This window comes from Pan paniscus, chromosome 11, assembly GCF_029289425.2.
Source record: "Pan paniscus chromosome 11, NHGRI_mPanPan1-v2.0_pri, whole genome shotgun sequence".
In the NCBI taxonomy this organism is placed as follows: Eukaryota; Metazoa; Chordata; class Mammalia; order Primates; family Hominidae; genus Pan; species Pan paniscus.
The window spans coordinates 68341170-68366352 of NC_073260.2; the positions used below are offsets into that span (position 1 = coordinate 68341170).

Genomic DNA, 25183 nt, shown 5'->3' on the forward strand with positions numbered 1-25183 from the left:
GAGGATTCTTTGAGACAGTAGTGGGATAGGTGAGTGGAAGTGTGTAGCGCAGTGATTCTCAAACATTAGTTTGCATCTGAACCATCTGGAAGGCTTGTCAAAATACAGATTGCAGGCCCCCCTCCTGGAGTTTCTGATTGCGTAGATCTGGGGTGGGGGCTCAAGAATCTGTGTCTCTAACGAGTGCCCACCCAGGTCATGCTGCTGCTGCTGCTCTGGGAATCCCGCTTTGAGAACCAGTGCTTTGGAGGCCTTTGGAAGTGCAGGTCTGGAACTTGCATGAGGGAAGGGGCCGGGCTTGAGGCTGGTCTGGGCATCCTGTGTGTGCAGGGGCTTGGTGGAGCCGTGGAAGTGGGTACCAGCCAAAGCAGGGCGCATAGACAAGTGCTGAGGACAAATTCAGGAATACTGTGGGGAGGGGTGGCTGCGAGGAAGAACAGAGCTGAGAGATAAGGAAGAAATGGACAGAGGGTTATGAGGAGACCTGGGTGAGTGAAGACCCACAAACTCCTATGTAAAGGTTCAGGAGAGCGAGGACATGTATGGGTATTGGTGTCAGGGGAGGGACTGAGTGGTCACCCGGATGGTAGGTGTTGTAGCTGTGCAGGCCTGGCCTTTCCACCATTCTTTCAGGAAGGGCAGCATCCCCAGGCAGTGGGATGTGCTGCTTGTGGCCACAGAGTCACATGTGGACTTTCCTGTAAGATAAGGGAATTCCTTCAGTCTTTGTGGCTGTAGTCCCAGGGGTCATGACTAAGTTCTCTCCCTCTTTCTGCCTGTCACTGATAATTAACCTAAAACCAGGATGAGTTTTGCAAACCAGAAGCAAGATTTCTTTGTGTGAGGAGTGACTGTCATCTCTAAAACTGGAGTTTGTGTCCTTGTGTGTATTTGCCTGCTCAGCTTAATAGCTTTAGGCATGCAGTCGTCTTAGCATAACTTGATATAAGCCGATTCTGAGAGTGGGTGCTGACATATGGAAGTGTTTTTGACAATCCACGTTGTGAAGGTCAGGAGGTTTGCTACAGGAAAGAAATCCAAGAAGGGCAGTGGCCCACTGGTGTTGGGTCCTCTGAGAGTGAGCTGTGTTCTACTCTTCCCACTCACGTCACAAAGTCGAGAGAAACATCCCCTAATTTGATTGTATATTTCATTTTAAAGGAATCCTCATTGCGTCTGAGGATGTAAAATATTTCTCTTGGGTTTCGGAAAGAGGCCAAAGCCTGCCCCAAGGTGTTCTCTGTTATCATTTGGGGCATCTGTTGTTAGTAGAGAGCAAAGTGATTTAATATCAGTGCTTGTAAACCAACTGCCTGGTGACTTGCTGTATGGTCAGGAACTGAGTAGCAGCTCCTTAGTTTAGACTTTCCAATTTACCTTTGATCCCACTCAGCCCTTTGCACAGATGAACATTCCTGCTGGCCCCTGTAGGCCCTGGGTGTGTGATTCCTCTGGTTAATGGACAGGACTGGAAAGGAAATATTTCACAACCCTGCATCTGTGGAGAGGGAGTGTCCTGGAATCCCCAAGACCACCCCCAGTTTCAATGATTCACTAGGAGGACTCACAGGACTCAGCATAGAGTTGTACTCATGGCTATGATTTATTATGGCTCAAAGATGCAAAGCAAAATAAGCCAAGGGGAGAAGTACTGGAGCGAAGTCCAAGGCAAGCAGGCACAAGCTTCCAAGGCTCCTCTCCCAGTAGAGTTACACATGATGTGCTTAATTCCCTGGCAACTAGTTGTGACCACACATGTGAAATGTTATCAACCAGGGAAGCTTATAAGGGACTCACTGCCCCGGGTTTTTACTGGGGGATTGTTACACTGGTGTCCTCTGCCTACCAGCTACCCAAATTTCAGACTCACACAAGGAAAGCAGCTGTTCAGCATAAACCACATGGTTGTGCAGTTTAAGGACAGTGTGAGACTCTTACCAGTCCTGGCAATGGTGGGAATCCAAATTCCCAGGCATCAGCTGAGAGCCACCTTGTAAGTGGATCTTTCAAAGGATAACAGTCAGGCTTGCTATGTTACCTTTTGGATGGGGATGAGAGTGGCAGGTGAGGATGGTGGTGGGGACCCCTGAACTTGGAGAAGGGATCTGTTAATGCAGCCTCGGGGCCTGGTGCTGCAGAAGGTGGAAGGAAGTGAACTGGGGTTTTGCACCTAGATCCTGGGTTCAGAATGATAACTGGGATTCCTGCACTACACGGATAGAGAAGGGTGGAAAAGAGTTCAAAGTCCTGTGCATTCATTCATCCATTTATTCATTCTTAACAGGCGCTTATCAATGCCTATGCCCTTTGAGGCACTGTGGCAAGGTGCTAAGGATACCACGGTGAGCAGGGTAAATTCTCTGCTCTCACGAGACCCACTTCTAGAGGGAATGAATGAGGAAAGGGGCAGTTAAATTCATTGCTATGGGGATACACCAAGGGCCCTAGGGTACCTACCTGGTAGGCTTAGTGGGAGTTCAGAAGGCATGAACTTTATAATCAGACCAACCTGGGTAGGAATCACACCTCTACTACTTATTACCTGTGTGCCTTGGGCAAGTTACTTAGTCACCTGGTGCCTAGATTTCTTCATTTCTTCATCTAAAAACAGGGAGAATTTATTGCCTTTTTTTAAGATAGGGTCTCACTGTGTTGCTCAGGCTGGAGTGCAGTGGTGCAATCTCGACTCACTGCAACCTCTGCCTCCTGGATTCAAGTGATCCTCCTACCTCAGCCTCCCAAACAGCTGGGACTACAGGCATGTGCCATCACACCTGGCTAATTTTTGTATTTTTTGTAGAGACAGGGTTTTACCATATTGCCCAGCCTGGTCTCGAACGCTTGAGCTCAAGCAACCCTCCTGCCTCGGCCTCCCAAAGTGCTGGGATTACAGGCATGAGCCACTGTGCCCATCCTTTCTTTTAAGGCTGTTGTGAGAACTAAACAAGGCCGTGTATGTAGAGTGCTTATTTCAGGGGCTGGCACAGTAGAAATGTTCACTAAATAATGGCTTAGCGACGCCTAGCCAAGGAGAGGTGTGTATTCTCCGAAAAGACTGGCATCTGCTGCATCTTCACTCTGCAAGTCACTTCAGAGGCATCCCCTTCAGCCCTGGGCTCATGGGTGCACACAAGCCTGCATTCCTGCCACACTGCTCCGCTTGCTGGTCTAAGAATGCTTTCCTGTTTCATTTTTCTGGCTTTTTTTTTTTTTTTTTTGAGACAGGGTCTCGTTCTGTCACCCAGGCTGGAGTACAGTGGCGCGATCTCGGCTCACTGCAGCCTCTGCCTCCCGAGTTCAAGCGATTCTCCTGCCTCAGCCTCCTGAGTAGCTGGGACTACAGCGTGCACCATCATGCCCAGCTAAGTTTTATATTTTTAGTACAGACAGTGTTTCACCATGTTGTCCAGGCTGGTCTCGAATTCCTGACCTCAAGTGACCCGCCTGCCTCAGCCTCCCAACGTGCTGGGATTACAGATGTGAGCCACCATGCCCAGCCTCATTTTTCTGGCTCTTGAACACACTTTTCTCTTTACCTGGATGCCCCAGATTTCTTTTGTCAGCCTAAGGAATATGTACTCCTATTATTAAGACCCAACTCAAGTACTTTCTCTTTTCTCTCTTTCTGTTTCCCAAGCCAAGTCCCTCGGACAGGATTGTTCATGCTCTCCTTTGTCCTACCCTGGTTCCATGGTCACTCACATCCGTATTACAGCATGCTGGGTCGCAGTTGCTTGTTGCACCATTAGACTGGGTGATTTTTGAAGGCAAGGATGGTTTGGTATTATTTGAATCTCCAGTGCCAATCAGACTGTTTGATAGGGACCAGCTCAGGGGATGTAGAGGGAGTGAATGAATGAGTGTGGAGTTGGACTGGAACACCCAACGTGAAATGGATACAACGTCAGCAAAATAGGTCTCTGCCCTCAGAGCAGAGCTTACAGTCTGGAGGAGGCAGATGGTGCACAGGTAAACATAAATATAACAATTAGAGACTAAGCAGTGACACAAGTCCCACAGCAGGTGCAGGGAGTCTCTCCTGGGAAGAGGGAGAAATAGGAAGTTGGAATGTTGATACCCTGGGCAATGTGGGGCTGTTGTCTGGAGTGTGAGTGGTGTTGGAGGCCTGAAGGGCTGGTCCTGTGGGGTGCACACCTGGAGAGCTAGGAGGCGGATAGTGAAGCAGTGGTCACTGGCACCTCAGCTGACAGAGGGCAGGATTGCAGCAAGATCTAAGTGTCCACTTGGAAGGCTGAAGTGCTCCACTCAAGCAAGACAAACTGGGTTCGAGGAACCCAGGGTCAATAGAGGAAGTACCACCCAGCGAGCTGAAAGACCTGTCTGAGCTGGGCCTACGACCTGTGTCTTAGTCAGCTCGGGCTGCTATAATGAAGTACCAATGACTGGGTGGGTTAAGTAACAGACATTTGTTTCTCAGCGCTCTGGAGACATGAGGTTTGATACCAGGTGCCAGGATGGTCAGGTTCGTGGTGAGGACCCTTTTCCTGGCTTGCAGACAGCCACCATCTTGCTGTATGCTCACATGGCCTTTCCTGGATGCATTGTGTATGGAGAGAGAGAGAGAAGAGAGAAGAGGAGAGAGAGAGAGAGAAGAGAGAAGAGGAGAGAGAGAGAGAGAGAGAGAGAGATCTGTTTCTCTCATTCTCTCTCTTGTTGTAGGGACACTAATCCTATCATGAGAGTCCCACCCTCATGACCTCATCTAAACCTAATTACCTCCCAAAAGTCCTATCTCCAAATAGCATCACACTGGAGGTTAGGGCTTCAACATATGAATTTTGGGGAGATACAAACACTCAGTCCTTAGCAACCCAGGCCAATAACGATTTGCTGAGTAAATAATCATGGCTGGCACTCTAATAGCTCTTTGAATGGGACAGGACCTAAATGTTTTGCATATAGTCATTAAAATTCATTCTCAAACAATCTCACTAGGTATGGCCATTATTATCCCCGGTTTACAGATGAGGAAACCCAGGCCCTGAAGAGTTTAAGTGATTTGCTAATTAAGTGTGAAGCTGGGATTCTGACCAGGCAGTCTGCTTCTAGGGTCTAGGATTTTGTTGTTGTTGTTGTTGTTGTTGTTTGTTTTTTGAGGCAGAGTCTCGCTCTGTCACCCAGGCTGGAGTACAGTGACACGATCTCAGCTCACTGCAACCTCTGCCTCCCGGATTCAGGTGATTCTCCTGCCTCAGCCCCCTGAGTGGCTGGGATTACAGGCATGCACCACCACACCTAGCTGATTTTTTTTTTTTCTTTTGAGACGGAGTTTTACTCTTTTGCCAGGCTGGAGTGCAGTGGCGTGATCTCGGCTCACTGCAACCTCCACCTCCCGGGTTCAAGCAATTCTCCTGCCTCAGCCTCCCAAGTAGCTGGGACTATAGGCTCGCGCCATCACGCCCAGCTAATTTTTGTATTTTTAGTAGAGATGGTGTTTCACCATGTTGGCCAGGCTGGGCTCAAACTCCTGGCCTCATGTGATCCATTTGCCTCAGCCTCCCAAAGTGCTGAGATTACAGGCGTGAGTCACCGTGCCCAGCCAAGTGTAGGGTCTTAATCATTATACTTGCCTGACTCTTAATTAAGAAGTAAACTCTAATATTATTGGACGTCAGTCAAGTGCTAGTTCCTGAGTGAGGAGAGATATTAGAGATAGAAGGATGACTATGACATCATACCTACCTTTTAGGCTATCTCAGAATGCTCAAAGAGACATTATTTTTTGATGTCAATTCAAATTTGATACCACCAAGAAACTTTTATCTTTGTCTTGTAACTGTGGTCCATAGAACCAATAGCAGAGGAAAGTGTTTTGCAATTTCAAATGTGTCTCGTGGCTGAACTGCTGACAAAAAAATATGTTTTTTAAGAATAATGGGTGCAGTGGCTCATGTCTATAATCCCAGCACTTTGGGAGGCCAAAGCGGGAGGATCACTTGAGACCAGGAGTTTGAGACCAGTCTGGGTGACATAGTGAGACTTCATCTCTACTGAAAAAAATAAATAAATAATGAGCTGAGTCATCAAGTTAAAATGTACAGTTCATTTTAGTAGAGTGTATACTATAATGACAATAACTTCAATGATGGTAAAAGGTATCCTAAAATTTATAATACTAATCAAATCATAATACAGTTTGAGAAAATGTAGAACCATTTATGTAAAAAAGTTTTTTTTTAGCTAAAAATAAATGTAGATGATTTGGAAATATTTTATAGGAAAATTTAGAACAAAGTGTCTTAAAGACTTTGCGGTGTTTCTGGATCTTGACTACCAGGGTCATGTGCAAGCTCAGTGAATGCAGGAGGAAACTACATCCATTTCCTGGTTGGGGGTGTCTGGGAAAAACTCAGCCCATGAGGGAGAAGGAGAGGATGAGGAGGACAGCAGCCCTTTGGTGAGAAGCCTGGTGATGGTGGTAGCGGGTGTTCACTCAGGCTTCCTGGAGAAGGAGAAGGAAGAGGATATCCTCTTGTCATGAACTCCACATTTGGATTCACTGGAAACAGATTTGGGAAAGAGCAGGAGGAGAGGGAAGAGGTTGGGGGTGTGGGACCCTCCTGTCTCCGAGGAAGCAGCACCACTGCTCAGGGCAACGCTTTGTGTGTGTCATCAGATGCTAGAGGATCCACTTCCAGAAGGCACTGAGCAGAGTGGAAGGAGTCAGCCCTGCTGCGTAGGAGCTGTGCGATCCAGGCCAGGTTCCTTAGCTCTGCCTGATCCCTGAATTATGTGGCTTGAGTTTCATTGTTCTGTTGGTTATTCTCTTTCTCAGGTCAGCAGCCTCTCGTCATGAGCTGAGGTTTTGTCCAGCTGCCCACACTCTTCAACCAATGATCATGAGCTTCTTTGTTTTCTTTCCTTCTTTCTTTCTTTCCTTTTCTTTTTTTTTTTTTTTGAGACAGGGTTTCGCTTTGTTGCCCAGGCTGGATGGAGTGTGCAGTGGTGTGATCACAGCTCACTGCAACGTGTGCAGTGGTGTGATCACAGCTCACTGCAATGTCTGCCTCCCAGGCTCAAACGATCCTCTTGCCTCAGCCTCCTGAGTAGCTGGAACCACAGATGCGCACCACCAGGCCCGGCTAATTTTTGTATTTTTTTGTTGTGATGGAGTTTTGTCATGTTGCCCAGGCTGGTCTCAAACTCCTGGGCTCAAGTGATCTGCCCGCTTCGGCCTCCCAAAGTGCTGGGAATACAAGCATGAGCCACTGTACTCAGCTGAGCTTTTTTTTCAAGGGACAGAATCTGGCCTTGAGAAGAAGAAACTTTCCAGCTTTTCTTCAAGGTCTTTGAATCTCTTTCTGTGGGTCCCCAGATCTCCTGGTCACAGCTCATCTTGTCAATTGCCTCAGATCTTTCCTCCTCTTCCTCTACTTTGACAGGTAATATCTCAGCAGGCTCCATTTCTTTCTCGTGACAATGTGCAGTCATTTCATTTCCTCTCTCCAGAAGACTTTGGACAGCTCAATCCAGACATCTTAAGATGCCCCTTTGGGTCTGCTTTTCTGTTCTGTTCTTCCACAGGGTTAGTATAGAATTGATTTTTCTCTCCCACTTGGTTGGTCAGAGGCATGCTTGACTTTGGAACATCAATCACTTTCTGGCCTCATCGTTCTGCCTGTCATCAACAGGATCTCCATCCTGATTCCAACTTAACAGCCCTGTTCTCTTCTCCAAGAGGCATTACCAGTTCTCTCATCTTGAACCAACATTCCGCCCGTTCCATACCCAGACCCTCCATGCTGTCTGGAGGTCCCATGTCTTTGTTTGCTCATAATAGTTATAAGTGGGTTTTAGCTTCTTCCTCTTGAGTTTGGATGGATTTGGCTTCTGCTGCCAGAGCCTAGATTGTTCTCACATATCAGACATTGGCTTATCTTGAGGGTGGAGGATTTTCTTTTCCCAGCTGATTTGCTATAAAGTATATAATGGGCTCAGTCACAGGGCTGGACAGATCCAGGCCATCAGGAACTTCTGGGCTTTCACCTTTTTCCATCACAAGACAAAACTGGATGAGAACTTTACAAAAAAAAAAAAAAAAAAGGGCCAGGGACCATGGCTTATGCTTGTAATCCCAGCACTTTGGGAGGCTGAGGTGGGCGGATCACTTGAGGTCAGGAGTTCGAGACCAGCCTAACCAACACGGCAAAATCCTGTCTCTACTAAAAATACAAAAATTAGCCAGGCAGCCGGGAGGCTGGGCATGGTGGCTTACACCTCTAGTCCCAGCACTTTGGGAGGCCAAGGCAGGAGGATCACCTGAGGTCGGGAGTTTGAGATCAGCCTGACCAACATGGAGAAACCCCATCTCTACTCAAAATACAAAATTAGCCAGGCATGGTGGAGCATGCCTGTAATCCCAGCTACTTGGGAGACTGAGGCAGGAGAATTGCTTGAACCTGGGAGGCGGAGGTTGTAGTGAGCTGAGATCGCACCACTGCACTCCAGCCTGGGTGACAGAGTGAGATTCCATCTCAAAAAAAATAAAGGGGGCCGGGTGCAGTGGCTCGGGCCTATAATCCCAGCATTTTGGGAGGCCAAGGCAGGCAGATCACCTGAGGTCAGGAGTTCGAGACCAGTCTGGCCAACATGGTAAAACTCCTGTCTCTACTAAAAATACAAAAAAATTAGCTGAGTGTGGTGGCTCACACCTGTAATCCCAGCTGCTGGGGAGGCTGAGGTGGGAGAATCGCTTGAACCCTGGAGGCGGAGGTTGCAGTGAGCTGAGATTGAGCCACTGCACTCCAGCCTGGGTGATAGAGTGAGACTTCATCTCAAAAAAACCAACCAACCAAACAAAATGTTTTACTTTAGTCAGTGTTATGGGTTGAATTATATTTCCCACCTCCAAAATTTCTATGTTCAAGTCCTAACCCCCAGTTCCTCAGAATGTGCCTTTATTTGGAGATGCGGTGTTTATAGAGGTAATCAAGCTAAAATGAGATCATTAAGGTGGCCCCTAATCCAATCTGTTCTTATAAGAGGAGGAAATTTGGACACAGACACATACAGAGGGAAGGTAATGTGAAGACATAGAGAAAAGATGGGCCTTCCCAAGCCAGAGAGAGTGGCCTGGAGCAGCTCCTTCCCTCACAGCCCTCGCAGGACCTACCTTCCCAGCACCTTGCTTGGTCTTGGACTCGCAGGCATGAGATAATGAATTTCTGTTGTTTAAGCCACCCAGTCTGTGGTATTTTGTTGTGGCAGCCCCAGGAAACTAATTCAGGCAGAATAAGAAATTCTACCTAAAACCAAGAGAGCTATTAATGCAGCAGCTCATGGCACAGCCGCCATCTCCCATTGATGAGCAGTGAGAGCGAGACCAGGTCTCCCATAGCCAGGTCCTTGTCTCGAACTCGGCCTGTCTCCTAGGTTTACCAAGAGCAATAGCTCTGTAGCAGGACAAAGTTCCTCCATAGGGCCCTATACTGCCACAGAGTCCCCTGGGGCCTTCCTGGCCAGCAGGAAGGTCACAACACTGTGGTCACTGGGCAGGCTTCTGTCTGGAGCCAAACCTTCGTCTAGAGCAAGTAGGCGACCACTGCCATGAGCGTTGGGGGCAGGCTTAGATCAGTATGGAACTCAAACACCCTCAGAGCTGCCCTGGCCTCCTTCTTTCCTCCTCAGGTGCTTAAACACATTTTAAGTCATCATGTTCCAGTTTTAATTGATGAAGCCCAAAGTATGTGAGAGGGCAGAATAGGAACACCAAACCCAGTCTGGGGATTCAACGAAAGAAAGCTTTTTGGAAGAAATGAAGCCACAACTAGTCAGCAAAGAAATTAAAATACACTTACACGGTGTATATTATGTGCTGGATGTTACATGTGCTCAGTGCTTTCCATGTAATAACTGGTGTAATTTTAAAAACAACTCTATGAGGTAGGCACTATTATTAGCCCTGCTTTACAGATAACTGAGGCAGAGACATTGACTCTTCCAAAGCCACACAGCTAGTCAGTGATGGAGCTAGACTTCATTCTCAGGCAGTGTGGCCCCCCAATTCATGCTACAGAGTGGGAGGGGTGTGTCAGCAGGTGCAGCGTGGGATCATGTGAACTACTCTCTCCAGCTGCTGTCAGCTGACTGCTGTATCTCAACACCTCATACCCGGTATAGTCACTACCAAGTTCCCAATTCTGATGTGAGGGGTGTTCCTTTCCTAAAATTCCAGAGCAGAGGTGACTGATATTCCCCTCACCCAATGAATGGCCAAGCCACACTTGTCTTAAAGCAGCTCCTGCCAAGATTCTGAATTCTGTGCAACACCTCATCGCTCATGTGCTCCCAGGCAAGGGAACTGCTAGAATCCTACAATTCTAGGCTCATAGTAGAAACAGCGTAGGATCAATTTCTACCAACAGTAATAGGGAGCGGTGTTCCCTCACATAAGGAGTTCAAAGTTTTTTATTTCTCTTTGTTTTTTTGGGAGACGGAGTCTCGCTGTCGCCCAGGCTGGAGTGCAGTGGTGCGATCTTGGCTCACTGCCACCTCTGCCTCCCAAGTTCAAGTGATTCTCCTGCCTTAGCTTCCCAGGTAGCTGGGACTACAGGCGTGCACCACCATACCCAGCTAATTTTTGTATTTTTTTAGTAGAGATGGGGTTTCACTATGTGTTGGCCAGGCTGGTCTTGAACTCCTGACCTCAGGTGATCCACCCGCCTCAGCCTCCCAAAGTGCTGGGATTACAGGCGTGAGCCACTGCACCCGGCCTGAAAGTTTTTTATTTCTTAGGACTGAGAGTACTCAGAGAATCCATGAATTATTATATATATGCAAGTTGTTTGGGAAGGGCAGTCAATTAAGTGATTTTAATGTTGGCTTGAACTATTCGGTAGCAGGGGTTAAAAATCTAGGACGTATCACAACCATAAGGGAGGGCCTCCCCAGTTGGCCCACCAGAGCCAGGCCCCTTTCCTCTGCTCCCCCCAGCAGGACTCAGGAGCCTACTTTCCTTTCTTTGTGGTGTTTTCCACCGCCCACTCCAGCCCTTGGGTCCCTGTACCCTCCAGCCAGCCTGTCTTTCAGTCTCACTGTTCTTCCCACAAGGACCACTCTTCCTGAAGAGGCATTAGGAATGGAAAAAGAAGGACAGATGGGAGAGAGGAAGGGAAGGAGGGATGATATCCACCGAATGTATATACATTACGGCATTATTTATTAATTTATTTTGAGACAGAGTCTCACTCTGTCACTCAGGCTGGAGTGTAGTGTCATGATCTTGGCTCACTGCAACCTCCACCTCCTGGTTCAAGCAATTCTTATGCCTCAGCCTCCCGAGTAGCTGGGATTACAGGTGCCCACCACCATGCCCGGCTTTTTTGTATTTTTAGTACAGACAGGGTTTCACCATGTTGGCCAGGCAGGTCTTGAACTCCTGGCCTCATGTGATCCACCCACCTCGGCCTGCCACAGTGCTGGGATTACAGGCGTGAGCCACAGCGCCTGGCTGCATTTATTATTTAAAACAAGCCCTGTGTTGTGGTCTTAGTCTAGCTGTACGAATGATGGAACAGAGGTTCAGAAAGGTCAGTAACTTGTTCAAGGTCACCAGGTCTTAAACAGTAGAGGTGGGATTCAAACCAAGTCTTTCCCCTGTGTCATGGGGTTGGTATGACTGGGGACACACAGGAATGGATGAGGGTGTCTTCAAGGTCTCATGCTGGGTAACCAGGAGGTGGAGGCACAGAAGCCGGAAAAGGCAAGGGGCACTGTAGCTGGGGCTGGGCACATGGGTTATTTCCAATAGATACTGGGTTGTGCCAGAGGACAGGATTGGAACGATAAATTTGATGACATCCAGTTGAAGGTAATAGTTTAAACCTAGTAGTGAATATGTTCTGAGGATGAATGACTCTGAGGAGAGAAGGCTAGTTTGGGCTGAGCGGGTGAGTCTAAAAGAGCCACACTAAACTTTATTAACTCTTTGGTAATTCTTTTACATCACGTAATCTGCTTTTCTTACAGTGTATTGGTGGGGCATCTGAGTAGCAAATATGTAAAGATATTATTTATGAACGTATTAAGGAGGAGAGAAATGAAATGCTTTTTTCAGTAGAGCTAAAAAAGCAAAAACAAAAAAATTGCTGTTTCCCTAACTCTTCTACTTTTAGTTAAAGCTTTTTTCAGCTCCTGAAAAGCAGACCACACCCTATAGAACAGACTGTACAGGGCATTAGTTCATTTCCCTTTTTATACTTCCAAAGCACAGTAACTGTTAAAACACCCAGTGAAGAAGCATGGCCACTGTCTTTCTCCAGAAGAAATAAAGTAGAAATATTAGTTGAAAGGAAATGTCAGTCTGATCTGTGAAGTTTTATGTTCAATTTTAATCATCCAGAAAGAAAACTTGAGCATCCTGACTTAAAAGCTTTTTTTGGATCATGTATATTTAAAAACACTTTTAATAGATAAATGATTTTTAGTTAATAGTTCCAGTTATAAACAATTTCTAGAATTGTAAGGGAATTAACCCAATATATGCATATTTCTAAATAATTTCTAGAATTATGAAGTGTCATATCTGGAAGGGGTATTTTGGCTAGATTTGTTATTTCCTGTGTTATTAACCTTATGTACAATTATGAGAGATTCCACACAAAGATGACAATTTTAAAAAATGAATAAATAAATTAGCAAGTTGAACAGTCTGATTCATGGAAGAAAAGCAAATTCTTTCTAATATTTGCTAAGGCAGAATTATTTTCCTAATGAAAGACACAATTTTAATTTTATGTGAAATCATCATAGATAAGAATCACTTTGTAAGAGCTGCATGTTAAATGCATCGAAAATTCCAGTAAAAAATGAAACTTTAAAACATCCCATTTGCAAAATATCATGTCACTTTTCACTGCAGGAGAACAGCTTCCAATGGGTAACAAGTTTAAGTTGATTTTTTCTTGTTGTTAGCTCAGGCTTTGTTACTTATTTAGAGTGTTGTGTAGTAATTTTTATCATGCGTCATCAGAAATACAATTTGTTAGAACAATGACTGTTGTGTGAGTGTAATTACATCTTCCTGTATGATTAAATGAGGGCTGTATGGGACCTTTACTCAGAGGTGGCAGCTGTAGCCAACCAAGTTCAGCCTATAAAAGAATTCCTGGGACTAACTGGTACTAATTGTTTGCAGAACAACCAGTGGGAGTAATATTCATGAATACTATGGAAATGAAATATTCCAAGACCAAATGCTTTAGCCCTTGTTTTTTACTTTATTGTGGTCAGATTATATTAATTGCATAATCAGGCCAAGTGAAGTGGGAGCTCTTGGTCTTTTGTTGCTTTTGGAAGAAAACTTAGCCTTCATCTATTCAGTCCTCTCATCTTATAAACAGGGAAATTGAGGCTTAGGGAGTAGTTGAAGGGTTATTTAAAGTCACCAAACTTTAATATACCCTGTCAGAATTTTAAGTACACTCATATACCCCTGTCAGATTTTTAAGTACACTCTACCGTATACATGAGTATATTAGTTTGTAAATAGTGTACCTTATTACAATTTAAAAGATATTAGTTCTCAAGGTAAATATTATGAATATTCAAAACACAAACATTCAATTTTATTTTTTATTTTTTTGAGACAGAGTCTCTCTCTGTCACCCAGGCTGGAATAAAATGACACAATTATAGCTTACTGCAGCCTCGAAATTGTGGGCTCAAGTGATCCTCCTGCCTCAGCCTCCGAAAGTGCTAGGAGTACAGATGTGAGCCACGTGCCCAGCAACACTCAAATTTTTAAAGCATGAGAGAAGAAAAGAGGAAATAGATGGCATAATACTTTCTTCCTACATCCCAAAGATTGTTGGTATGTGCACCTCACTTTGGAGATTTAGGTCATTTAGGTCAAAAGAAACTTGCTATTGAGGAAAGAGAATCTGTAGAAGTAGGGTTTAAGATTTGCGGGGATGGGGAAGGGTTTGGGACATTCACTTTGGACATCTAGGTTAATCAGAGTTACTGCATAATGGCTCCCCTTCTATTTTGCTTCCCTTTATGTATGGGTTTGTTTAGACAAGGAGCAGCATGACTCTTGTATGTTGCCATAGCACATCAAATAGGAAAAAAAAATAGCTTGAAGAAGTTGGTGAGGAAGGAGCTATTTAAATCAGAACTCTCAGAGTGACAAACTCAACTAAAATTAAATTTCACAAAAGTCAATTTATTAGCTTTCATAAACGATAACTGTAATCTCCTAGGGTGACAGTGGCCTCCGGCATAGCTGGATCCAGAAGCTCGAGTGATGTCATGACATTTTTCTTGGTACTGTTTTTCTCAACTATTGTAATACTAGCGAAGAGCCCTCTCCATGTGGCGGGGCACATGACTACTATCAAGAGCTCCAACTTCCTATCAGCCCTGGTTAGCAAATCCAATGGAAACAGGACATTTCCCTCCTACAGTCATCTGTTCACCCCAGGGAAGACTGGTTGACCCAGTATGTGGATCATGTGTACCATGGCCCATTGAGTGGGCCACCATGATAGGTGGTCCACCTTTACCCATGGACAAAGGGTAAGGAAGCTCTTCAAAGCCAAGAGGAGACTTAAAGAAAATGGAGATGAGGTAGATTCGGAACCTCTCCAAACGATATATTTTCATGATGGCAGGGATCACACATGTTGGGTTCTAGAGGTATTTAAAAAGATGTTTTTAATAATAATTTTAAAAACCCACCAAATTGTTTCTTAATTAATTAATCTTTGCTATTGACCCAAGCAAGGAATTTATAGTACTTAGAAATGCATTGCTATAAAATGACAACTAGAATTCCTTCCTCATTTGTCAAAGCACAGGCTTTTAGAGAGAGAGATATTTGTAGAAAGAGCAAATCTGCTTCTGATTTTAGTTCATCCAGTGGCAGGCAGGCTTTTTGGACCAATTATTACCAGACCTTGAGATAAATCACCTCATGAGCCATTAGTTCTTGAAGGATTAGCGGCCTCAAAGATTTATGTGCGGATTAATTGGAGTGTACATTAGATCGCCGTGTTTAAAACCGCAGTCATTCCTGCAAATCATTTTCATTAGTGCTTTATTCAGAATTATTTAGCCTTGTATAATACTGCCATTGCAGGGAAATCTGAAAGACGTTCTCTTTATTTGTGGTCTGCCCCCCCATCACCACGGTTGTGTTGAATAGATCTAGCTAGGGCTACATAGAGAACATCCAAAGGAACAGCAGCTTCCATTAAAGATTAGTTCAGTTGCTTCAGGTGAACAGTGACTGAAATTTACAGGACCTTGTACCGAGAGAGACAAGATGAGGTACAAGAAATATATCGGTATTCTGGAAGCAGCAGTTGGTATTACCCCACTTAACAAAAGAGAACTTCTACCTGAGAGCAGAAGACACGTGAACCTTTGGCAACAACCTGGGTAAGCAGAGGAGGCTGGAAGCTTCTCACTATAGATGTAAGTTTTGGGGACCCATATAGAAAAAAGGGTCCTCTGTCTTGTGGGGATAATAAATGAGTTCTTCATTAAGAACTTGTTTCTTCTTGGTGGAGAATGGAACTCCTAGACTGATTTAAAAATAGGAATGAAATTGTTGGATAATATTCTAATACCCAAGAAGATGAATAATGGGTGTGTCTAGAGCCCATTTTTACAATCTAGACATTTAATTTTCTGATTTTGAAAATGTTTTTTTAACATGGTTTACAAATGTAGCAATTCTTAAGAATGAAGAAAATATGCCTTATTACTATAATGTTTTTCAACAATACAAGTGTTTTTCTGATTAAAGTGTATGTGCAGACTATGCTTCGGGGAAATACTTTGCTTGAAACAGCAGTTTTCATTCCACATCTCTTTCTGCAGCCCCACGATTTACCATGATGAAGAAAGGTTGAGAAGTTCTTTATGCATAGCTACAAGCCTTAGTTCTAACTTTCTTCTCTGAAGTCTTCTTTTGTGCTTTTTACACATTAAAGACAAGTTGAATTTAAGGTGCCTTTATGGTAGACGATATTTTTAGGGTCTGAATTTAATTTTTAAACTGAATGAGTCACACAGTAGCATGTACTGATCAACTTGCATCTGTGTAGCAAATATTTCTTTTTAACAATTAGATAGTTACTAGCTTATTTTTATCATATGAACAATGTACATTCATTATAGAAGATTTAGAAAATACAGAAAAATAAGGGGGAAAATTACCCATTGTCCTGTCTCCCCAAGAGAACTACTAGAATCGTTTAGGTCAGTGGTTGTCAACGGGGAGGTGGAAATAGGGAATTTTGCTCCCCAGGGGACAATTGTCAATGTCTGGGGGCATTTTTTTTGTTGTTATAGCCCAGGGGTTGCTATTGGCATCTAGTTGGTAGAGTCTGGGGATACTGCCCAACATCCCACAATGTACAGGACAGCCCCCTGCAACAACGAATTATCCAGCCCACAGTGTCAATAGTGCCACTGGTGAGACATTTGATTTAGATAGATTTTCTTCCCATCTGTAAAAGGGTACATTTTATTAGAAAAAAAAATATTTCTTTGGGAAATCTTAGAGATGCTTTAGAATGGAATTCTGAGGCAACATTTTAATTATATTATTATTATTCTACTGTTATTGTCTTGAAAGTAAATGGAAGTGTGTATATGCGTGGAGAGGGCAGGGGGCATACAGAGACTCTATCAGAGTCCACGTAGGTTAATGCTGTTCAGCCAGGGCTGTGGAAAACATTGTAATGACTAAACTGAGATTCTCCAAGTAGCCTCTCGTGATTGGGCATGCGGTAGCCTAGACCTTAGTCTCAGAATGACGAAAGTTTAGAACTGGGAGGACCTTTGCCAGGGATGGCAAACAGGTTTCATGTGGAAGGGAGGTGCCAGTTGATGGTTGGCTGCTTGGAGTATCTAGCTAGGAGGACCCGGAGGCCAAACCTGGGCTTAGCGGGAAAGGAATATCGCAACTGATTAGGGATGTTTGTTCTGAACCTATGATTAGGGAATTGGGGAGATGCAAGCCGTGGCCTATATATTTACCATTCCTGAATTCTAGTTTAGTGTTCGAATTTTACAAGTGGGAAACTCAGCCTCATTGGAGTCATCCTGATCAAGGGCCTGGCTCTCAGACAGAAACGGGATGTTCTTAGTTTCTGCCTCAGGGTCTTTCATGAAGGGATTCGGCCTAAACAAGCTCCCACGATTCAGATGTGCAAGTTGATTGCTAGATTATTAATTTTTGTTCAGAGATAACCTCTACTAGCAATTGGAATAAGTACCCTAAATAGACCTAAATAGATCTCTGCTTCTCCTCATTTCCCCAAATCAAACCAAACAGAAGTCAAATTATTACAAAGTGGCCCTTAATAAGGGAAGTTGAATGTGCCTTTTTTTTGAGAGAGAGAACGTTTCCTTAAGCTGGATGAAATAGCATTGGATCAGAGGACAAACAAGATCTTCCTTGTACCTATAATACTCTTTGAGTTCTGTGAATACACAGGGACGAAACATTTCACTGATCACTTTTTTTTTATTTTTTGAGACAGTATTTAGCTCTTGCTGCCCAGGCTGGAGTGCAATGGCACAATCTTGGCTCACTGCAACCTCCGCCTCCCGGGTTCCAGAGATTCTCTTGCCTCAGCCTCCCGAGTAGCTTGGATTACAGGCATGTGCCACCACGTCTGGCTAATTTTGTATTTTTAGTGGACACGGGGTTTCTCCATGTTGGTCAGGGTGGTCTCGAACTCCTTACCTTAGGTGATCTGCCCACCTTGGCCTCCCAAAGTGTTGGGATTACAGGCATTAGCCACTGTGCCTGGCCCTTTCTTTTTTATATTTTTTTTAATTTTTTTTTTTTTTTTGAGACACAGTCTCAAAAAAAAAAAGCCACAATTGGAAGTCAGGTTATAATCCAGTATTTAAAACCTCAAGGAATTCATTCATTCTTCTCATGCTTCCCCCTCTGTAATACTTTTTTTTTTTTTTTTTTTTTGAGACGGAGTCACACTTTGTCGCCCAGGAGGCTGGAGCACAGTGGCAGGATCTTGGCTCACTGTAATCTCTGCCTTCCGGGTTGAAGCAATTCTCCTGTCTCCACCTCCCAAGTAGCTGGGACTACAGATACCACCATGCCTAGCTAATTTTTGTATTCTCAGTAGAGACGCAGTTTTACCATGTTGGCCGGGCTAGTCTCGAACTCCTGACCCCAAGTGATCCACCCGCCTCGGCCTCCCAAAGTGCTGGGATTATAGGCATGAGCCACCGCCCCCCTCTGTAATACTTTTTCTTGCTGTCTGCAAGCAGGGATGTGCTTGGGCTTCTATTCTGCAAACTGTACAGTTCATGATTGGCCAAAACGAATGGCTACCAACCGACAATTGACTGAGTGTTGCAAGTTCATTGAAACAGAGATTGGATGATTTACACATGTGTATATTTGCCCATTGCCCAGCACATGGTAGGTGCTCAGGAAATATTTTCCAGTGCTAACTCGGTTTCAGTATAGCCACAATGGAGAAAGATAGAATAAAAATAATTGATACCCAGATACTAACCTAAAATACCCAGCCACCTATGAATCTTCCTTTTGAAATCTGTAAAGTTTTTCAGCTTTAACTCATGTTACCTGACAATTTTACATTATCTGTCAATACTATTGAAATCCAAGAATATATTTTATTTCTTTCTGCCAAATGTTCTTTTAATTTAGAGGCCCTATTCAATAATAGTGTATTTTAGAAACAACTGATTGTTATTGGGGGTTTGTATACATGAAAAAACTCCCTGGATTATTATAGAGAAAGTTAAAGCCAGGATGCATTAGAAATGCAGAAAACTCCATGAATTAAAAAGCAAGCCATTTTAATAAAAGAAATAAGCTCTCCTTGGAGCTGATACCTGTAGAAAAGTTTGCATATGAAGCCAAAAGCATAACTAAGCACCTCTCGATTTGTAAGCCATTTATTTATCTTTGGAAGTAATAATAGAAACCATGTATGGGCTGGGCTTTAATCCCGTTGCTTGCTTTGTAGGATGTCCAGATGGCATAGCTTTAGCCTTTGCCTACATTTCCTGCTGATCCTGGGAGAAGGGAAATGTGCCTCCTGCCTGTACAAATAAAACTGACACCATCTTTTCTTTCTATTTCATCGTGTAGGGAGTAGAGTGTTTTGCACAGACGCCACAATATCACTTTGTCTAGCAAACAGAAGAGTATGTCCAGAAGTGGTGAGAGGCTGCATTCTTCCTCCCACTGAAAGTTTTTCCTGTGACTGCCCGAGTGAAGCTGCCTTCACAAGCTCAACCCAGAAAGGAGCTTGCCTCCTTGTGGTATTCGAAAGGCACATGCAGGCTTCATAAGAATTTGCAGAAGGGGTATTTCTTGGGTTTTCTTGGTCTTAGGGGTAAAACGAGAAAGTATTTGCCATCTTTCCTGCTGGTGAGCAACCCATAAATATAAACACAAGCCTAGGCCAGGTGCGGTGGCTCATGCCTGTAATCCCAGCACTTGAGGAGGCCAAGGTGGATGGATCACTTGAGGTCAGGAGTTCGACACCAGCCTGGCCAACGTGGTGAAACCCTGTTTCTACTGAAAATACAAAAATTAGCAGGCCGTGGTGGCACGTGCCTGTAATCCCAGCTACCTGAGAGGCTGAGGCAGGAAAACTGCTTGAACCCAGGAGGCGGTGGTTGCAGTGAGCCGAGATTGTGCCACTGCACTCCAGCCTGGGCGACAAGTGAGACTGTCTCAAAAAACAAAACCATAAACACAAGCCAGTGTTATAAATGCTATGAAAAACAAATTCCCTTTTGGTTTAAAATGTTTTCTCTGTAGTATACTTTGGAATGGTAAATTTTATGTTATGTGTATTTTACTATAATAAAAAATTTTTTCTTTTTTTTTTTTTTTTTTGAGACAGAGTTTCACTCTTGTCGCCAGGCTGGAATGCAGTGGCGAGATCTCACCTCACTGCAACCTCTGCCTCCTGGGTTCCAGCGATTCTCCTGCCTCAGCCTCCTGAGTAGCTGGGATTACAGCACCTCCCCACCATGCCCAGCTAATTTTTGTATTTTTAGTAGAGACGGGGTTTCACCATGTTGGCCAGGCTGGTCTTGATCGAACTCCTGGCCTCAGGTGATCCACCCGCCTCAGCCTTCCAAAGTGCTGGGATTACAGGCGTGAGCCACCATGCCCAGCCTAAAATATTTTGTTCTAGCTATTTTCTCACCCGCTGATATTTGTTTAACCTGAAAGGCGAATTCTTATAAGATCTTGTTTCTCAGAGTGACCCTCAGGTGGACTGGTGATACCAAAGTTTAGGTGGCAATTCACTTTCTCCATTTTTTGAAGACTGAAAACAGGGGCAGCAATTCCATTATTTCTGAGAGAAATGAAAACATATGTCCACATAAACAATTGTACACAAGTGTTCATAATGACCAAAGAGTAGAAACAACCCAAACCTCCACCAACTGAAGAATAGATAATAAAATGTGGTATATCCATACAATGTAATATTATTTGGCCATAAAAAGGAATGAAGTGCTGATGTATGCTATAACATCAATGAACCCTGAATACATTATGCTAAGTAAAAGAAGGCAGTCACAAAAGGCCTCATATCATATGAGTCCATTCATATGAAATATCCAGAATAGATAAATCTATAGAGTAAAAAATTAGATTGGTGGTTGCCTAGGGCCAAGAGGCAGAGAGAGAATTGGGGGCTCAGGGAATGATGGCTAATGGTTATGGGGCTTTTCTTGTGGGGGTAATGAAGATCTTCTAAAATGGATTGTGGGCCGGGCGCAGTGGCTGACGCCTGTAATCCCAGCACTTTGGGAAGTCGAGGTGGGTGGATCACCTGAGGTCGGGAGTTCAAGACCAGCCTGACCAACATGGAGAAACCCCGTCTCTACTAAAAATACAAAATTAGCCGGGCGTGGTGGCGCATGCCTGTAATCCCAGCTACTCGGGAGGTTGAGGCAGGAGAATTGCTTGAACCAGCAGACAGAGGTTGCGGTGAGCCGATATCACACCATTGCACTCCAGCCTGGGCAACAAGAGCAAAACTCCGTCTCAAAAAAAAAAAAAAAAAAAAGGATTGTGGTGACAGTTGCATAACTCTGTGAAGGTACTAAAAGCCATCCTAAAAACGGGCAAATTGTATGGTATGTGGACTTCAGTGCATTTCCCAAAATCTTACCATTGCAGGGAATGAGCATGTTGGATTTTTAACAACACTGTCTTTTCCAGGGTGCGAAGTACCACATTACTGTCATCTCCCTGTGAGTGGGATTGGCACCCCGGCTGCAGCTCCAGGAGCAAGTACTCCAGGAAGCACAGAGCTGTACCAGTACACGGCCCACGTTGCCAGGTATTTGCTTATTTAATCTCTCATCAACCTAGTTACTGGTCTCCCCCAAAATTTGTTCGAATAGTTACCGTTTTCACATTCTAGAGGTAGTCAGAGTTACCATTTTTGATGTTGCTGATATATACATTTTCATAGAAAATTTAATGGTAATGTCCTATTTACCGAAGAATAGAAACATCTTACCTGAATTAATGGACTGAATTGATAGGTATAACTTTGCCATGGTTGGTGAATGCTTATTGAGGATGACCTTTCTGGCGTCTAAGTAAGTACAACTTCTGTGGTTCAAAATAAATGCCTAAATTGGCAGTTGGTGCTGATGATGTCTGGGATTGGAGGTCATTTTAATAGGTTATATTTTTTCATTATCATTGAGGTAGTAAAATTATATAACAGTGGTAAGCACTTTGATGAAAAGATAAAGGACATCAGTCACGCTGGCTTCTAAAGATTAATTATGTCCAAGCTTTTAGTGAAAGAGCTAGGAGCGAGTATTATCTATTTACTGATTCACTTTTAAGAATGAATCAAATGAGATTTACAAGGTCTTAAATTTTGACAGATGTGGGATGCATTTCTTTTTTGTTACACTTTGACCTCTGTTTATAGGCCAGGCCATGGCTAGCTGGAATGGGGTTGTAATTTTTTTCATGTGCTTGTTTTATAATTCCTGTCTGTTGAAGTTGGCAGCCCCTACTTGGGTGGATTCCAGATAAATGTGTGAACTGGAGTTTAGTGGAGTGTGAATGGCACACTCCAGAAGAGCAGATAGTCGTTCAGATCCTAGTCCTGCTGCCTTCTAATTGTGTGATCTTGGGCACATGTCTTAATGCTTCTGAGCCTCAGATCCTTCATCTGTAAAAAGGGAATGTCGACATGAAACTAAATGAGTTAATGGGCCCAGCAAGTACCAGGCCCATGCTAAGGCCTTTCTCAGTGTCTAGTTGTCCAAATGAGGACATTCAAGTGGGGGAAGTCCTCATTTTCCACTGAATTAACAGGGCTGGATGTGGGTTTTGTTTACTGAAATGTTCTCTCTGGAGCTCTTAAAGGTCCCAGCCAGGCAAGGCAGCTCATACCTATAATCCCACTGTTTTGGGAAGTAGAGGTGGGAGGATCGCTTGAGGCCAAGAGTTTGAAACCAGCCTAGGCAACATAGTGAGACCCTGTCTCTATTTAAAAAAAAAATAACTAAATAATAATAACTTGCTGGGCATGGTGGTGTGCTCCTGTAGTCCTAGCTACATGAGAAGCTGAGGTGGGAGGATGGCTTGAGCCCAGGAATTCGAGGCTGCAGTGAGCTATAATTGCACCACTGCACCCCAGCCTGGGCAACAGAGTGAGGCTCTATCTCAGCAACAAAAATAGTCCCAAACATGAGAAGACAGATACCTGCTCAGACTCCAGAAATTGTTTTCCTTGTCTGGGTGTGGTGGCTCATGCCTGTAATCCCAGCAATTTGGGAGGCCAATGTGGAAGGATGGCTTGAGCCCAGGAGTTTGAGACCAGCCCGGGCAACATGGCAAAACCCCATCTCTGCAAAAAATACAAAATATTAGCCAGGCGTGGTGGTGCCTGCCAGTAATCCCAGCTACTCGGGAGGCTGAGGCACGAGAATCACTTGAACCCAGGAGGTGGAGGTTACAGTGAGCTGAGATCGTGCCACTGCATTCCAGCCTTGCGATACAGAGAAACTGTCTCAAAAAAGAAAAAAATTGTTCTCCTAAAATCTTTAGATTTCTAGATAGGATCTGTTGATTATTCAAATAAATTGGAGGGGTACTATAGAGTATGGCAAAGAGAGATTGGAGCTAGCATTGTCTGTTGGAGGAAAGGCTCTTTCTGACTCTAGCCAGCCCCTCCTGATAAATACCTCCTTTGTTCTGGTTCCCTTTACCTGCACTATGAACCACATGCCTTTCCAACATCAATTTGATTGCCTAAGTCAGTGCCTTACTCCAGAGTTCTTTCATGTGTAAACACTTAAGCTTGGCTTTCTGGGACGAATCAGCCTTGGGTGAGCTTGAGTGATGAGGATTTTTTTCCCAGGCATCTCACGTCGCCCTAGTTTCAGATCCAGCAAACACTCATTAAGGGCCTTTTATGTGCCAAGCAAGGGGCAAGGTGCTTTCACCCATATGGTTCCTCCTCACAACAACCCTAAGAGGAAAGTATTAACTAGCTCCCATTTGTAAATAAAGAACTTGAGATTCAAAGATTTTAAATGATTCCTTTGTGGTTGCACAGCCCCTGACTTCCAAGTTCAGTGAGATTTCTATTTCTATACTAATTCTACAGAGCTTGAAGACTTAACTCCTTAATTCAGATGAGTAAAAAGGTTTCTCTCTAAGGCCAGTTTGGATCAATTGCTAGGTGGCTGCCTGGAGTTAAGGATTTGCAAGTGCCGCTCAAGTTTGTTGAGCAAGAATGTTGTGATCGATTGGCAATGTCCGGTGTGGGTGGAGCAGGTGTCTGCCAAGCCGCTCTGGACCTGAGGTTTCTAATCATCAGCCTCTACTCATTCTGCCCTCCTCTGCCATTCTGGAGTCTCTCCTCTGATGAGCACTGTTTGCCTGAGGCTGGATTTTTGCAACTTTAAGGGGCTTTGATTATCACCTTTCTGACTTGGCAGAATCATCTTTGCCTTCAGAAATAATGCTAAGGCTTTGGGAGGCTGAGGCGGGAGGATCGCTTAAGCCCAGGAGTTCAAGAGCACCTGGGTGACATAGACCAACCCTGTCTCCATTAAAAAAAAAAAAAAGAAGGCCAGGCATGGTGGTTCGCACCTATAATCATAGCACTTTCAGAGGCCGAGGCAGGAGGAGCCCTTGAGCCCAGGAGTTCAAGACCAACCTGGGCAACATAAGGAGACCCTGTCTCTTTTTCAATTTTATAATTTTATATAAAAAAATTAATAAATAAAAATTAAAAAAAGATGCTAATAGTCTGGTGAAGAGCTTCATTTTCTAGATACGAAATCTCATTGTTAGGCAATTTAGATACCTTAAAGTTATCACTGACTCACCCCATCATATAGGCTTAGAAAAGTGAGTTGAGGCTGGGGTCAGTGGCTCACGCCTGTAATCCTAGCACTTTGGGAGGCTGATGTGGGTGGATCACCTGAGGTCAGGAGTTCCAGACCAGCCTGGCCAACATGGTGAAACCTCATCTCTACTAAAAATACAAAAATTAGCCTGGTGTGGTGCTGGGCACCTACAATACCAGCTACTCAGGAGGCTGAGGCAGGAGAATCACTTGAACCTGGTGGGCCAGAGATTGCAGTGAGCCGAGATCGTGCCACTTCACTCCAGCCTGGGTGAAAGGGCAAAAGAGTGAAACTCCATTTCCAAAAAAAAAAAAAAAAAAAAAAAGGAAAAGAAAACAAAAGAAAAGTGAGTTGAAGGTGAAAGCTCGAAACTTTTACTTCTGTGCACCTGGGAGCCCCTCTATAGCTTCTTTCCCTCTTCCCTAGGGGCTCCTCGGTTTACAGGAATTCTCAGGGAAATCACTCCAGCAGCCAAACTTCCATACTGGGATGGACAGACCCAGAGCAGTGGCACATCGGTATCGCCTGGAGGGCGTGTTAAAACACTGATTCCTGGGCCCCACCCCCAGGGTTTCTGCTTCAGGCAGTCTGGGGTAAGTCCCAGGAATTTGCATGTCTGGTTTCCACTACTTTGACAACCACTAACCTGGAGAGTACTTGTAATGGCTGGTTTAGAGCATGAGCTTGTTTACAGATGGTGTGTGTGGCCAGTTTCTCTATCTGTGGGGAAGGGATTCTGTCCTCAAATATTTAATGAGCATCTCGCACTGTGCTGCTGAGGGAAATGTAG

At 44.3% G+C, this 25183-nt stretch overlaps 1 protein-coding gene across 5 annotated transcripts in view; it reads left to right on the forward strand.

Moving 5' to 3' along the window:
• The window catches only part of TJP2 (tight junction protein 2), a 153968-nt gene that overhangs the window by 29987 nt on the left and 98798 nt on the right, over nt 1-25183 (forward strand). For all 5 annotated transcript variants that reach the window (XM_008978406.5, XM_008978408.6, XM_008978412.5 and 2 more), the window contains one exon: nt 21227-21347. In XM_008978406.5, coding sequence (XP_008976654.1) covers nt 21227-21347 — 121 coding nt within the window. The remainder of the gene's footprint in view (nt 1-21226; nt 21348-25183) is intronic.